Genomic DNA, 15,002 nt, shown 5'->3' on the forward strand with positions numbered 1-15,002 from the left:
TCATGAGTTAAGGACCACTGGTTTCCATGGCAACCAGCTGCAGCTAACGATAGGCACCCATAGTATTCATGCTTACCTGGAAGTAAGTCCCATTGAACCCATTTACTGTGCTAGTGAGCAAGCGTGCAGAGAATTATGTTGTCAACTTGGATCCAACCCAACTTAAACAGCAGTTAGAAACAACTATTACCAAAGAAAGGAATTCATTTCTATTTGCATCTTGTTCTTCGGCTAAACAAATTCTCCCGGAGCACCTTAGAATGATCAGGAATCAGACGCCACTCCCCTGTCTTAGAATCTAAAAATTACAACAGAAGGGGAAATAGATTAGGAGGGAGGAGAGAAAAAACATACATAATGTTCTTAGCCTTTATAAGTTCTTTGAAACTGATAGCAGAGGCCACATAAAGTTGCCCTTCCGCAAACAAATCCGTAAGGAAGACAAGCAGCAATTACAAATGAAATAAAACTAGGAACAGAAAGAAAGGACAACTCGGCAGGTAAACGAAGATATTTGCGGAAGAGAAACACATTCTATCCATCTAAGTCATACTCAGAGTAGATGCACAAAAATTAATGGCCATGACTAAGTTAGATCCATAAACGTTGATGGGTTGACTCCATGTGGGATATTAATGTTGGCTGCAACATATAGGGTCACAGCAGTGTCTAACCTGGGGCTGGGGCAGCTAAAGTCTAGGGGCCAAGTGTGGCCCCCCAGGCCTCTCCACCTGGCCCTAGGAACCCTTCCCAGGCCACTCCCTTCCCCAGCCCTACTTCACCCTCCCTGAGTGCTTTGACCTGGCTGGAATGTGTCCTTGGACTCTGATCACGTCTCTTGCTTTCCTGGATAGAGGATTGAGAGAGGTTCCGGTGTGTGTGTGTGTGTGTGTGTGTGTGTGTGTGTTTGTGTGTGTAAACTAGTCTACTTGTACAAAGGGTAAAACTGACGTTTGTTGCTACACCCATTTATGCCTCTGGTCCTCCCACCACTGGCATGTGGCTCCCCAGAAGGCTATGTGGCCCTCAATCTGCAAAGGTCTCCCCGCCTCTGGTCTAATCAGATGGTCTATGTTTTCCCTAGGAATCCCAGATGATGTCCAACATGGGAAGCAACTGGAGTCTCTGGTTTGGGTCCTCGGTGCTGTCAGTGGTGGAGCTGCTGGAGTTCCTCGTGGATGCCGCCATCTTGTCTCTCATCTTCCTCTACCGTCAGTTCACGGCCAAGAGGACGCATAAGGTGTCTCGACCCCCAAACATCCCGAGCATAAGCTTGACTTTGGAGAAGTACCGCTATGTGGAGGAAGGCCTGGCCAGCACCCAGGATGTGACAAAACCTTACGCCAGCGATGGCACTGGCACCCCATGCCAAGACACAAAATACAGCACATACCAGATGCCTGAGCTCTACCCAAGTGTGGTGCTGAATGGATTCAAGCGCCGGAAAGAGCATAGCATAGATATGCGCCTCAACAGCTAATGACGTCCAAAGAGAATGGATCTTGGAGAACTACAAACCTACCTTCATACCTTTGAAGAAGAGCTGCTTTTGTGGGGAATTGTGGCCAGTACAGTTGTGACTGCTGACCCAGAAATGCTGGCTCAGAAGTGCTGGACTGATGGGGCCCAGCCTCCAACAGGAGACTGAGTCTGTGACTTTTCTCTTCTGAACCTCCTCGGACAGTTCTGTGGCAAACAAGATGGAGCCCAGGGAAGTTAGGTTTTCCACCCCGCGACTTGGGATCAGATTTGCAACGTGTTCCGTTAATGAGGGAGGTGTCCGAACGAAGCCTCGCCCAGGCAAACACTGACAATTCCTTTCTGACTGGTTCCTTGGTTGACTTGAAGACCCCCTTTCCCCCCTCATGTTATTTGTTCCACGGTATTCTTTTCAGAGATGACTGACCTGTGGCCTCCTTATGAGAGAAGCCTATTTTTTTAATTTTCATTTTTTCATCTGAGGGAAGAGGAAAGCCAGAGAGTGACTGGCGGTTATCCAGTTCCCTATAAAAAGCCACAACCGTAGCTTCCCGCTGAAGCTCTCCTGAGGGAACCAGATTCAACTGGGCATCCCTGGGCAAAGAGGCTGGACCGTCAACATTTCACAGGTGTCTCCGAGTTAAATGTTAAACAGCCCACACATTAAAAAATGTGTCTAGCGAACATTTATGAGGCTATGTTCTCTTCTGTCTGTGTTAACAGTGCCTCTGGGATCCCAGAGGGATGCAATGAATACTTGACCGTGCTGATTGTAATGCCCATGGTACCTCTTCTGTTTGACAGGTAGTTCTTTCCTGTTTGAGCTCTGAAATCCGTGGCAAGGAACGTGTTTTTAATTATGATTGCGTGCTGCCTCTGTTAAAATGTGAAGTTCAGGGTTTATAAGCTGAGTTCTTGAACGAGAAGAAGAAAAACAGTAGCTTGCATGGAGCAGGATAGGTGCCCAAGAACCCCCAGTGTCTAGCCTAGCAACTGCCTGTACTCAGGTTACAGCGCCCCCTTCAGGTGCAAAGGAACAACACTATGCAAAGTCAGCTCTTTTGAGTGGCTGGCAGTGTGACAGCTTCTGATTGGCCGTTCTTCACTCAAGAAATTAATTCCAGGGCACTTTTAAATATTACATTTTATTGGCGAATTTGGAAGCCAATATCAGCTTTTCAAATGGATTTCTTTACCTATTGCCCCTCTTCAGACCTCAAAATCCAACCATGTCCATAATGGCTGCTGTTCTTTTAAAAGTAAATGGATATATTCTTGCAAGCACATTGAACTTTTGCTTTACACAAAATGTGCCAGATTTCTCCTTTGCATAATGGTTTTTTGATTTAAAAAAAAGAGAAATGTTCCAACTGTATTCAGAAGATTGCTTTGTCACAATGGACATCCTGAAATCCTGAACTGTAAAATATTTAGCTTTATACAGCAAATAGATGTCTGGATGTACCAGAAAGCTTTATTGATGATCACCAGAGCTCAGGGCTGTACCACATTTTATGCATTCAGGGGTCATTCAGTCATCCATGTTCATCACTTGAAGTTTGCCATGCTAAGTGGCAAATTACCTGTCTGAGTCTTTCTGAGGGAGAAACTTGACTGCACGCCCACAGAGCAATCTAAGCTGGGGGTCACCACTATGCCTGTGTTAGTCCTCAAATGATAAACATGTCTCTCTGAATAAGTCCAAGTAGCATTGTTTCAGCAAGGGGGAGTTGGAATCTATCCCCACACTGCTGGGATCACTATGGGTCCGACTAAGCCCCATGCAGAGAAGACCCATTGAATTTAATGAATCTAAATTAGTCGTGTCCATTAACCTCAGTAGTATGGCTAGTGTTGGATAGAATCCTGTAGATATCTATATATCTATTATTTTTCTATGAATGAAATATGTACTGTATATCCATCTGCCTTGCTGTTGAATTCTATGATGGTTGGATGCAGATGCATTTTGAAGGAGAATATTTGACTGTAATTTATTTCGAGTGTGTGCATGTATGAGAGGGAGAGGGGGGCAGAATTATGGAAAGTGACCTCTTTTGTGGCTGTAACTTAATAATTTATTGTGCTCCTATTTTGTCCTCACCCCCTACCCCTTTGCCTTCTTGAAGGTTAAAAAGAGCAAAACTATGCAATCCACACTGGTTGTTTTGTAATCTTTCTGTAATAAAATGCTGCAGGTGTCTTTTCATACTGACTAGCATCTTTTATTTGGGGTTTGAAATTTCTTGGGGTAAACTGAGATGAAGCTCATTGTGCTAAGAGGAGCACGGCGCAATTTGTCCCCACTGCTGATTATTCCCTAGTGGGGTGGGAGCCCAAAAAGTAGGTGGAGCCAGAGCCAACGATTGGCTGAGTAAGAGCCAATAGCAGGCAGCACCAAGTCGTCATACTTTTGTCCCCATCCTCCTTCCTGCCGAGTTCTACAAGGGACAACACCTGAGACTCAGGTGGAGGAATTTGACAGTCAGGGCCTCACTGTAGACTGGATGTAAATAAGTCAGGTGGAGTCGGAGGAATCCAGTTAAGTTTGTTTTTTTTTTTTAAATATTTTTATTTTTCCATATAAACACAATACAACAAACATAAACATACAAAAACAAAAACAAAACAAAAAAACATGTATCGTTTCATATCCTAATTTCATATCCTATCTTCCCCGACTTCCTCATGCCTCCCCTTTCTGTATTCCCAATTCTTATCGATTGTTCAGCAAATCTTCCCTTATTTTAATTTAAATTTAGACTATTCTTCCTTGTTTTCCTTGTCTTAACCATTGCTAATAGTAACCATTTACTTTCCAGTCCAACATCATTCTAACTTTCATTAACTTTGTGATATTTCTTTAAATAGTCCTTGAATTTTTTCCATTCTTCTTGCGCTGCTTCTCTTCCCTGGTTTCGGATTCTGCTCGTCATTTCTGCCAGGAATCCAGTTAAGTTTGATGGGGCAGTGGCCCATTTGCCTTAATGGACCTGCCCCTACAGCTTGGAAGAGCCATGATGGGCTTGGATATCTAATTATCGCTCAAATGGAAATCACCAGAGCTTGGGTCATTCAGATTTAAAAGCAACTAGTTCAACTTCCCCCTGTCCAAAAAGCCACTGGCTCCAGTTCACGTTCATTCTTTCACAAAACAAACGGGTTCCATCCAAACTCATCCAAATGAAAGAAGAAGAAGAAGAAGAAGATAATCCAGAATATTATGAGCTGCTGCACTTCAGTAGACGGTCCAAAATTGGACCCACATATAAGTAATAAGATGGCTGACAGAAAGTCATCCACTGATGTTTTCCCCGTAATTGTTTTTTCCATACAAGAAAAGCCTTACCCGGCTGAATTTATTCCATCCAAGGCATCTGTCACTTTGTTTTTGTGCTTCTCGCTGCAAGCTGCTCCTGTTGGAAAGGAGAAAGAAAACACAGGAAATGCCTCACATTCCTTCCTTTTAGTTACTTGGCAAAAGCGGCTAAGTGACTAAGTATCCTTAGCAGCAGCAATGCCATTGTATCTGCCTAAGAAGCCATAGAACATTGCCTTCACCGTTTGCTTTCTTACTTTCTTTATAAATACCAAGTTTTTCCTTTAAAAAAAAGCAAGCAAGCAAATATTCTGGGCCTCCTGCATTGCGGGTGGGAGTGAGGAGAGATGAATATGAACTAGAAATTGTTTTAAGTTCTACCCCAAAATAAACTTAATTCACATTTACTTCAGCAGAGAATTATCAAAACCACTTTGGGGTCTAATTTAAGGTGTGTTTGTTTTATACAGTAACTAGTTCAGGGAACTTCATTCCAAGCCTTGGAAATCACATTTGCATGCTTAAAATCTCAGAATGGATCTCTAAAATTCCCAGTAAAAAAGCTAGCAGGACCACTCTGAAATCCTGGAGACCCACAGTCAGTGCAGACCAGTGTTCTTCAACCGTAGGTTGTAGTTGAACTACAATTCCTTTTATCCTCAGACAGCTTAGTCCATGGTCAGAGATTATGGGAGTTGTGGTCCAAAGATGGTTAGGCATGGGGTACCCATGGCCCTCCAGGTGTTCCTCATTCCCATCAGCCCCATGAAGCATGGTCATGGGTAAGAAGAGTTGTAGCTCAACAACATCTGGAGGTCTGAAGTTCTCCATTCATGGGGAAGGTCCTAAATTTAACTCTCAGCATCTTCAGAAGCCTGTCTGAAACACTGCAGAGATTCTGCCAGTCAGTGTACACAATACTGAGCTAGATGGACCAATGGTCTAACTCGGAATACGGCTGCTTCCCAAGTTTCCATGTCGTTCAACTGGATGGTTGTTTTCTTCCATTGCCATGGGGCGTTGCCTGCCTTACTCATCTTGCCAATTTAGGCAACTCCCTCAGCCAAGAAGTCAGCCAGAGCAGGATCAAAAAAGGCCAGTAGGAAGCATGCCACTGTCCTCCCCAGTGATGCCAAGCCCTGCAAATCCTTGCTGAGTTATTTCGTGGTTGTTGTTCTTAGCCTGTTGGTTGAAAAACAACAGCACAAATTGCAGCAAGCATTTAGCAGGCGACTGAATTCACTCATCCCTTGGCCACCCCCACAAACCAAAGCCATTCCAATTACCAGGCTTATATAAGTAAGTGTGAAAGCCTGCAGGAATGTTGTCCAAGGAACACCTCAATGAAAGGGGAGGATATTGGGCTTCCCCAAATTATGACATACCCCCAACCTGCCGATTGACAGGCTTGATGCAGCCAAGGTTATGGCAATGGCAGCCGTCGTGTAAGCAGATGACTCACAGTAGGTTAAACAGTCATGGTGGAAATCCAGTTTCTTCTCACCACTGAAGGTACAGAGGTATCCAGTAGGTGGCTGGTGCCCATTGAGAATGGAAGGCAGAGGTGCAGTAGTCTAGGGGCTGAGGACCCATTGTGATTTCTGTGGCCCGGTCCCTGTTTCCAGTTTCCTAGAGCCAATCAATCAGCAGGAAAGGGGAGCTTTCTATCCACTGAGAAGAGGACTTCTCACCTTTCTGCTGTTTGGAACCAATCAGGTGAGTCAGCCACTGAGGATCAGCTCCTAGGGTCACTCTGGAGAAGGCACAGGGGAAGGACACTAAAGAGGAGTTGTGATTCTGGTGGCTTCCCAGAGGCATGAGAGAACATTGAGCTGGACTAGATGGGCCTTCTTGGGTTCTTGTGAGTAACAGAGAGGGAGCCCTATTGCCTTCATGCCCTGCTGTCAGGGACTGAGCAGAGGAGGAATGGTGGAGACTGCCTCCCCAAGCGTGACCCTTCCAGAGAAGAAGAAGACAGTTCAGAACTACAACAGGGGATTGAGGGAGGTCTCAGCTCAGAGGCGGATGAGGGGAAAAGCTGGGAAATAATGGGAGAGGAGGAGGAGGACTCACCAGGGGGTGACAGCTGATGGACACAGTGTCTTTAGAAATCATTCCAGACCCAACCCCCTCTCTCCCAGAACCCAGCGAGCCTTGAAAGTAGGAGAGCAAAGAGCTCAAAGGCAGAGGGCAGTTTTCACTTGGGACAATGTCATTATTCCAGTAGGCTGCATTCTGTAAATACTGAATAAAAAGCAGATGGTAAGAACTTTTCCTTGTCTTATATGTCCCTGGGAACCAGCCATGGGAGTTGCTTCCTCTGCCACCTGACACCTGGCCACCAGTTTCCTGGAGGCATCTGATTGGCCACTGTCAGAACCGGATGCTAGAGTAGACAAGCCATTGGCCAGACCCAGCAGAGCACTTCTTAGGTTCCGCAGGTTCCCCTCACTCAAAGCTCAAAATACCAGCTTGAGCCAAGGTTGAATGGTTGTGTTTGGAGGAGGGAAGGAAACTTCTTGGTTGTTAACTGGAAAGGGAAGCTGAAAGTCACTGGGAAAGACTGGGAAGTAGGTGGGACATCTGTCAGATGGAAGTGGGTGGAGAATAAATGATATTATAGATGGGTGGCGACGAGTTAGGAGATTAACTGATTAACTGCATTGCATTCATCCCATACTTCAGATAACAGTGAATTGGACTTAATTGTTCATCAGACACTGCTGACAGCTGCTAATTCCAGGTAATTGTCAGTGAAACCCAAGGCTAGAAGGGTTTACCAACACCTATGCTGTTGCTTAGATTTAAGAACAGAAGAAGAGTCTGGCTGCTGGATCAGGCCAATGGCCTGTCTAGTCCAACACCCTGTTCTCACAGTGGCCAACCACTGGAAACCTTCAAGCAGGAGCTGAGCACATCAGCACAGTGATAGCCTTCTCTTCCACGAGACGTAAGCAGAATCAGGCTCAAACTCAGGAGATACACTTCCTAACAGTATAGGCTGTTTTGACGGTAGAACAGTCTGCCTTGGGAAGGTATGGACTCTCCTCAAGTGGAAGCATTCAGATGAGGCGCTACAAACCCTCCAATGGGGGCTGCGTGATGACCGCCTTACATTTTTATGTATATAGGGAAGATAGCGTGGATGAGGGCTCAGCCCCACCCAAGTGGGAAGAAATTCAGCACAGCCGTGCTGATCAAAATCAGCTCACCCAGCCAGGCTGACAAGTCGTGTGACTCGCCTGTGGTTTGAGCATGGAGGAATTGCCCCCAGCTCATGGGTGTGTTGGTGGAGAATGGCCATAACTCAGTGACAGAGCACAGGCTTGGCAAGATGCAATCCTTGCTTTCTCTGGCTGAAATGAGGTGGGTGCGAGGATTGCAGCTTTGGGAATAACCTCAGAGGATAAGCAATGCTGGGCAAGAGAGACGAGTAGCCTGACTCAGCCTAAGGCAGCTCCATAGGAGCAAATTGTAAGCTGGTATGTCAATAGCCATAGCCTACATGAAGATGGGCTCCAGATGGCCTCTAATGCCCTCTATTGGCGGAAATCAACTGAGCTTGTTTTATTTATCCATTCAGGAAGGTGACGCAGCATTCCTGGGAGTCTACGCTAAGCAAAATTTCTTTCACATCACTGGGTAGGAGTGGAATTCTTGCCGCTCAAGGCTTGCTCTCGATGTTACTGGGGTGGTTACAAAAGCTTCAGATCCCCCCTTCCTCTAAAAAAGCAAGCTAACCAAATACTACTACTTTGATCATAAACTAGCAAAATACATCAGAATATGTCAGACACCAATGGGAAACCACAGCAACTGATGTTCACTGCCCCAGTTCCTGTCATCCTGTCAGTTTTGGTTTCTCTCCATTTCTCCTTCAGTCAACCTTCAATTCAGTTCTCCTTCATGCATCAGTTTGTGATTTATTTATTTATTTTAATAATAATAATCATGAAAATCAGTTAGGATTCTAGTAAGGATTTCAACTCATACACATGTTTTTGTACATACCCGTAATTTTGCCAGGCGCACAAATTTCTGCATGCATTTTTTTCTGAGGATAACACACATTTGCATGTTATTTTTACTAACACATGCATCTCAGTAACACTCTTTTGTACATTGGTTGGAGAACAGCAAAATGTTTGCCAAAATGTTGGCAGTTCGAATCCCCGTGACGGGGTGAGCTGTCGTTGCTCGGTCCCAGCTCCTGCCCACCTAGCAGTTCGAAAGCATGCAAGTAAATAAATAGGTACCGCTCCGGCAGGAAGGTAAACGGCGTTTCCGTGTGCTGTTCTGGTTCGCCAGAAGCGGCTTAGTTATGCTGGCCACATGACCCAGAAGCTGTCTGCGGACAAACGCCAGCTCCCTCGGCCTATAGAGTGAGATGAGCGCAGCAACCCCAGAGTTGTCCGCAACTGGACGTAGCGGTCAGGGGTACCTTTACCTTTAGGGCTGTTTCAGTTTGCATATTGTTATGGGAAGCACAAATCAAGGAGAAAAAGTGGGAAAACCAAACCCTCCCCCATCCCTCATGCCAGGAGAACATTTCTTAGGGCTGTGTCAACTCTTCTTTTGCATGTGATTAACATAGGGGGTAGAGAGTTAAAGAGACATTTCTCACCACCTCAGTCCATATGGGACCAGGCCATGTTAGTTTGCATTTCTTAGTACAGAAAATATTGATCTGATGTGTACAGATCTTTCCTATTCTACTTAATTCAAGAGGGTTCTGGAAGCTTCTGGAAGCTTCTCTGTGTGAAAGAAACAAGCAGAAGGTTCATGATGTTTGGGTTGTTCCTTCAGAGAAGCTGAGTTCAGCTGGCTTAAACTGGTTCTCTGATCTCTTTCTGTCAAGGTCATGCTGACTATAATAGTCAGGCCAGAAGGAGCCTGGGTTCCACTTTCTCTTCCTATAGCTCTTCCTTCTGATGTGGTGTTCTGTATATAGTGTTAAGATTTAGATTTATTATAAGTTATTGTAAGTTTAAATTAAGTCTGCTGCAACTAGATTTGTAATGGACAGGGCCAATCCTGAATGTATTGGATTTGTGACCATTATGCTCATTTGCCTTCAGTAGCAGTAAAGCTCTGCTGTATGAAATATTAATTGCCTCTGGTCTATTTTTTGGGAATCCTGCAACGTGTTTAAGTTGTTGCTCTGCTAACTATACATTGGAATCCTGATCAATATTGAGTAGAATCCAATGACAGGCCAGACTATGTGTCCACCTAATTGAGCATTGTCTACATCATGAATAGGAAACCTATGGCCTTCCAGATGTTGTTGGACTCCATTTCCCATCATCCTCAGCCATCATGGCCAATGGAATCAGAATTGATGGGAGCTGCATTGTAGCATTCTAAGGCTGCATTCAACTTCCTACTCAGAGGAGATGCATTGGAACCAAGTTAGTCATTTCAGTGGGTCTACTCTGAATATCGAAGGGACGCGGGTGGTGCTGTGGGTTAAACCACAGAGCCTAGGACTTGCCGATCAGAAGGTCAGTAGTTCGAATCCCCACAACAGGGTGAGTTCCCGTTGCTTGGTCCCAGCTCCTGCCAACCTAGCAGTTCGAAAGCACATCAAGTGCAAGTAGATAAATAGGTACCGCTCCTGCGGGAAGGTAAACGGTGTTTCCGTGCGCTGCTCTGGTTCTCCAGAAGCGGTATAGTCATGCTGGCCACATGACCCGGAAGCTGTACGCCGGCTCCCTCGGCCAATAAAGCGAGATGAGCACCACAACCCCAGAGTCGGCCACGACTGGACCTAATGGTCAGAGGTCCCTTTACCTTTACCTTTACTCTGAATATCACTATTGTTGGATACCACCTAAGGCTAGAGGAAGAAATGTGATTCAGCTTGTCTTTAGAACCTCATACTGCCTGAGTTCAAACGCTACAGAAGCATCAGGTCTCGTTGGAGCCTAGAAGAGCTGGTTTGGTCCAACCCAACAATGAGCTGCGTTGACAGTGCTTTGGAAAGGCGGGTGGTGGAGAGGTTGAAACTGGATTTGCCAAAAAGGAGCTGCAGCTCCAAAGAGAAGACCCATCACCCTGAGCTATCAATTCTTTCTTCCCAAAGCAGTGCACAGACTGAAACACTGCTGCTGCTGTTGTTATCCGTCTGTCTCGAGAAACAATAGAGTGAGCCTCGGTGGACAAAGTCCACCAAGCTGACCTTCCCAGGGCACAAGCCTGGGCAGTGTGTGTGGAGGTCCTGGGCTGCCCAGATGACAAGACCACCATCTCCATCTTCATTCCATCCAAGTGAATGGACACCTTTTGCTCTGTTTGCTTGTATGGAATAAAGTCAAAATGGGGGTTAATGATTCAATTTCAGTGCTGCTCTCTTGGGAGAGGAAAGGCAATTTCCTTCCCGAGGAGAATTGTTGGCATCCATCTGTCTCGAGAGGCAATGGAGTGTGCCTCCAGGGGTGAAGTCAAACCACTGCATCAGCAGCACCAAAGTGACCTTCCCAGGGTGCAAGCCGGGGCAATGTGTGTGGAGGTCCTGGGCTGCCCAGATGACAAGACCACCCTCTCAGCCTCACTGATGTGGTCCAAAGGAAAGCAGAGCAATAAATTTGGCACCAGCTTGGCTGCAGGAGTTGCTGGAAGAAGGCATGCAAGGCACCATCCAACCATCTTGGGGACTCCACTCCAGATCTGTGCAGGGTTGCCTCCTTAGACTTTTCTTCTACCAAAGATATCCTGCAAGGCAGCAGAGGTCCAGGATGAGAGTTTTCCTTCTCCTAGATGGGCTACCTTCCCAGGTTGACAAGCCCCATCTGCCCCTCACTTCCCTCTCCAGCACATGCAGAAACCGCCTTTTTGACCATTGGACTTACTATTAGTCTCTGCTCAATCTGTCAGAGCCTGTCTTCGCATGCAGGGGAAGTCCCTAACTCACCAAGGGTTTGAGACCCTTTGCTGGAGACCTTCACCTGGTTTAGCCACCCCCATACACCCCAATGGTCCTTTGAAATTTGCACTTCTCTGTGTCCAGCAGAGTAATGCATACAACAATGCATATACTGTGGTAATTTCTCCATTATAAACCCACATACAGCATTAGTGAAAATAATGCACTCAGATGCATTATAATAAGGGGAATCACTTGGCAAAAAAAAAATATCTGCATTTTAGGGGAAATTGCATTACAAAAATGTGCGTATTAAGGAGATGACCTGGTTAATTTTCATGAAGACTGGGAGGAAACATCACAAGCTGACGTGGACATCTGGAGAACTATACTTAAATTTGGGAAAAAAGGAAAAACTGAAACCTGCCCTACCCTAGCATTCATACAATACTAATAGCAAACTCTTTCTCTGAGTCGTGATTGAGAACTGATGTGGAAACGTGGCGTAGTGAAGTTAAAAATTGTGGGAAAAGGAGAAATGGACAGAGACTGCAATGGACCAATTGGCTCACCCCTTTCATGCACCTGTTTCTGCGGAGGTTCAGCTTTCAAAGATCTCTGGATTAGGCTACAAGAGAAGCTAAATATGGGTCACCTTGTTCTTTTATTTATTTTTCCCCAAAGGCTTGCACAACCACACATTGAGCAAGGCTGTAATTTACTGTCCCCGTTAGGGAGCCAAAGGCACCCGTAGATATGAGCTGGCTGCAAGAGGAGTCAGCAAAGCGTTCCGTGAGTTTCTAGCGTTGCAGAACCGCCGAGTCTTGCAGGAGCCGGGAAGAGCAGGTTTGGGACGAGCTGACGATGAGCTGCCTTGCCAATACTTGGGGAAGGGTGGTGGAGAAATTGAGAAGGGATTGGCAAAAGGGAGCAGCTGCAGGTCAAAAGGGAAGGCCTGTCGCCCTGAGCTGTATAGGAACTTATGAGGAATCTTGTAGATTGGCTAGACAACACCAACGGAATCAGTTGCCTTATATAGGAACACAGGAAGCCGGTTTACCACTGGGCTATGGTTAAGGGTGGGACGCGGGCGGCGCTGTGGTCTAAACCACAAAGCCTAGGGCTTGCCGATCAGAAGGTCGGCGGTTTGAATCCCTGCGACGGGGTGAGTTCGAAAGCATGTCAAAGTGCAAGTAGATAAATAGGTACCGCTCTGGTGGGAAGGTAAACGGCGTTTCCGTGCACTGCTCTGGTTCGCCAGAAGCGGCTTAGTCATGCTGGCCACATGACCCGGAAGCTGTACGCTGGCTCCCTCAGCCAATAAAGCAAGATGAGCGCCGCAACCCCAGAGTCATTTGCGACTGGACCTAATGGTCAGGGGTCCCCTTACCTTTAGCTATGGTTAAGGGACAAGGGTGGTAGGAAACTATTTCATACCAAGTCAGACCTTTGTTCCACCTACTTCAGTATTGTCTACACTGACTGGCAGCAGCTCTCACAGGAAACTCTTTTAGTGCTACCTGGGGATTGAACCCAGAGCCTGCATACTGTTACAAAAGTCGTGTGCCTGCCCCTCCCTCTGCCAAGTGGTGGCAAGAGCCCACGGGGTCCCACACAGGGTCTGTGTCCCTTTGGACAATGGAAGACTTGGCGGAGACTGCCATGCTTTAAGAAATATGGTTTCTTCACCTATTTACACCTTTGGTCTGCATGGAGTGAGTCCAGATTTTACGGCATGGTCATTTCAAAAGGCACCAGTGCAGGCACCCTTCTCCCTGCCTGCCCAAGATGGATCTCAGCTCTTCCTCTTCCTTCTTCTTCCAAGAAACCCTTTTCCGTCCCCTCAAACATACACCCCATCACCTTGGTAACATCTCTGTTATGTACTGAGTTGAATAGGATCCAAAATGCAGCAGTCTGATTGGTCCACAGGAGCCACCCAATCCAGCTCCAGATGGAAATGAATCCACAACCTGATTGGCCTACAGGAGAATCCCGGAATTAGCCAATCACGTGGGGCCCATTGTGTAAATAATGTATATAAAGCAGACATTCTGGGGGAACTTCCATTCCTCCTCACCACCATGAGCTAAATAAAGAGCATGAAATCCACTCTCGACTCCGAGTATATTTCAATCTCCCTGCCCAATGGCCCATCAACACGTTTTCTCATGTTAACAGGCTTGTTCTTCACTCAGCCAGCCAGGCTGGTTTGCATTCCCGGAATTCCCCGTCTGCACTTTAATCCATATCCCAATTAATCAAAACCCTGGCATTTATTAATTTCTAGGGTTCAGGGGGATTCCCCCCCCAAGATCTATAACAATACAAACCAAATTCTCTGGCCACTGAGTTATGGACATTCCCTAAAGACATAGGAATATAAGCAGCTGCCTTATACTGGGAGTCAGACCATTGGCCAAGACCAGTTGGTCACTGACTTGCAGGAGGTCTTTCCTGTCCAACCTGGAGATGACAGGGATTGCACCTGGGACCTTGTGTGTGCAAGAAAGTTCCACCACTGAGCACGGCCCCAACCAAATCAAACTTCTCCTCCATTCCCTACCCTTGACCCATCTGCTCAGCAGAGTTCAGGAAGGTTATATAACCAGGAAGGAGTTGGGCATTTGGGAAGGAACCAGATTCCTGTAGGGCTAGGTGTTGTTGGTGGAGTTACGGTTAGGATCCCCGGCCGATCCCCATCAGCCCATCCTGCCTTTTGGCTTAAACACATGACCGATTTCGAGGCTGCATAAATCACCATTGAGCGAGCCCAAACTGGATCTTGCACGTACATCATGACACAGCAGAGTCAAAAGCACAGCCGCGGCTTCTTGGGAAGACAATCAATGAGGCAACAGCAGCATCTGAAAACAACAACCACCCATCGCCTGTGAACCAGAGACAGGCCCAGTTTTCTGGAACAGACCGAATCGCTGTTCCTCGTTTGCCTTTTGGAAGGGTTCGGAGGACACCTTCGGGAAATGTTGCAAACATGAGTTGTTGGCATTCCCTACCCTTCCATTGGACCCTGAGAAGCTAAACCTCTCAAGTTGGGGACAGATGTACCCAGGCTAGAACCTGCAGCCCTAAGCCTACATATGGCCCTCAGCTTAATTTCAGGCAGCCCTTGCCTTATTTGCATGTGGTTGGCACATAGTGGGAAATCTGGATAAAGAGGGTTGGAGAGAGAGAGAGAGAGAGAGAGAGAGAGAGAGAGAGAACAAAAGAAAGAAAGAAAGAAAGAAAGAAAGAAAGAAAGAAAGAAAGAGGAAGTTGGCATAAAGAGGGAGCGAAAAGGATGTCCTCTTTATCAAGGACAAAGCCACCAGAATCGCT

General features: G+C 46.4%; 1 protein-coding gene and 1 long non-coding RNA gene across 6 annotated transcripts in view; one reads left to right on the plus strand and one right to left on the minus strand.

Moving 5' to 3' along the window:
* SCNN1D (sodium channel epithelial 1 subunit delta) overlaps positions 1 to 3,688 on the plus strand; it is a 63,303-nt gene extending 59,615 nt beyond the window's left edge. For all 5 annotated transcript variants that reach the window (XM_083628704.1, XM_083628705.1, XM_083628706.1 and 2 more), the window contains exon 13: positions 1,085 to 3,688. In XM_083628704.1, the coding sequence (XP_083484830.1) occupies positions 1,085 to 1,480 (396 nt within the window). In that variant the 3' untranslated portion in view covers positions 1,481 to 3,688. The remainder of the gene's footprint in view (positions 1 to 1,084) is intronic.
* LOC310769636 lies at positions 187 to 5,042 on the minus strand. The gene is made up of 2 exons (XR_014551764.1): positions 4,829 to 5,042; positions 187 to 298 (listed from the first exon to the last, which is right to left on the minus strand). It is a non-coding gene; the product is annotated as an uncharacterized lncRNA (long non-coding RNA).
* Between the last annotated feature and the right edge of the window lie 9,960 nt (positions 5,043 to 15,002).

This window comes from Podarcis filfolensis (assembly GCF_964270895.1).
Source record: "Podarcis filfolensis genome assembly, chromosome: 8".
Lineage (NCBI taxonomy): Eukaryota > Metazoa > Chordata > Lepidosauria > Squamata > Lacertidae > Podarcis > Podarcis filfolensis.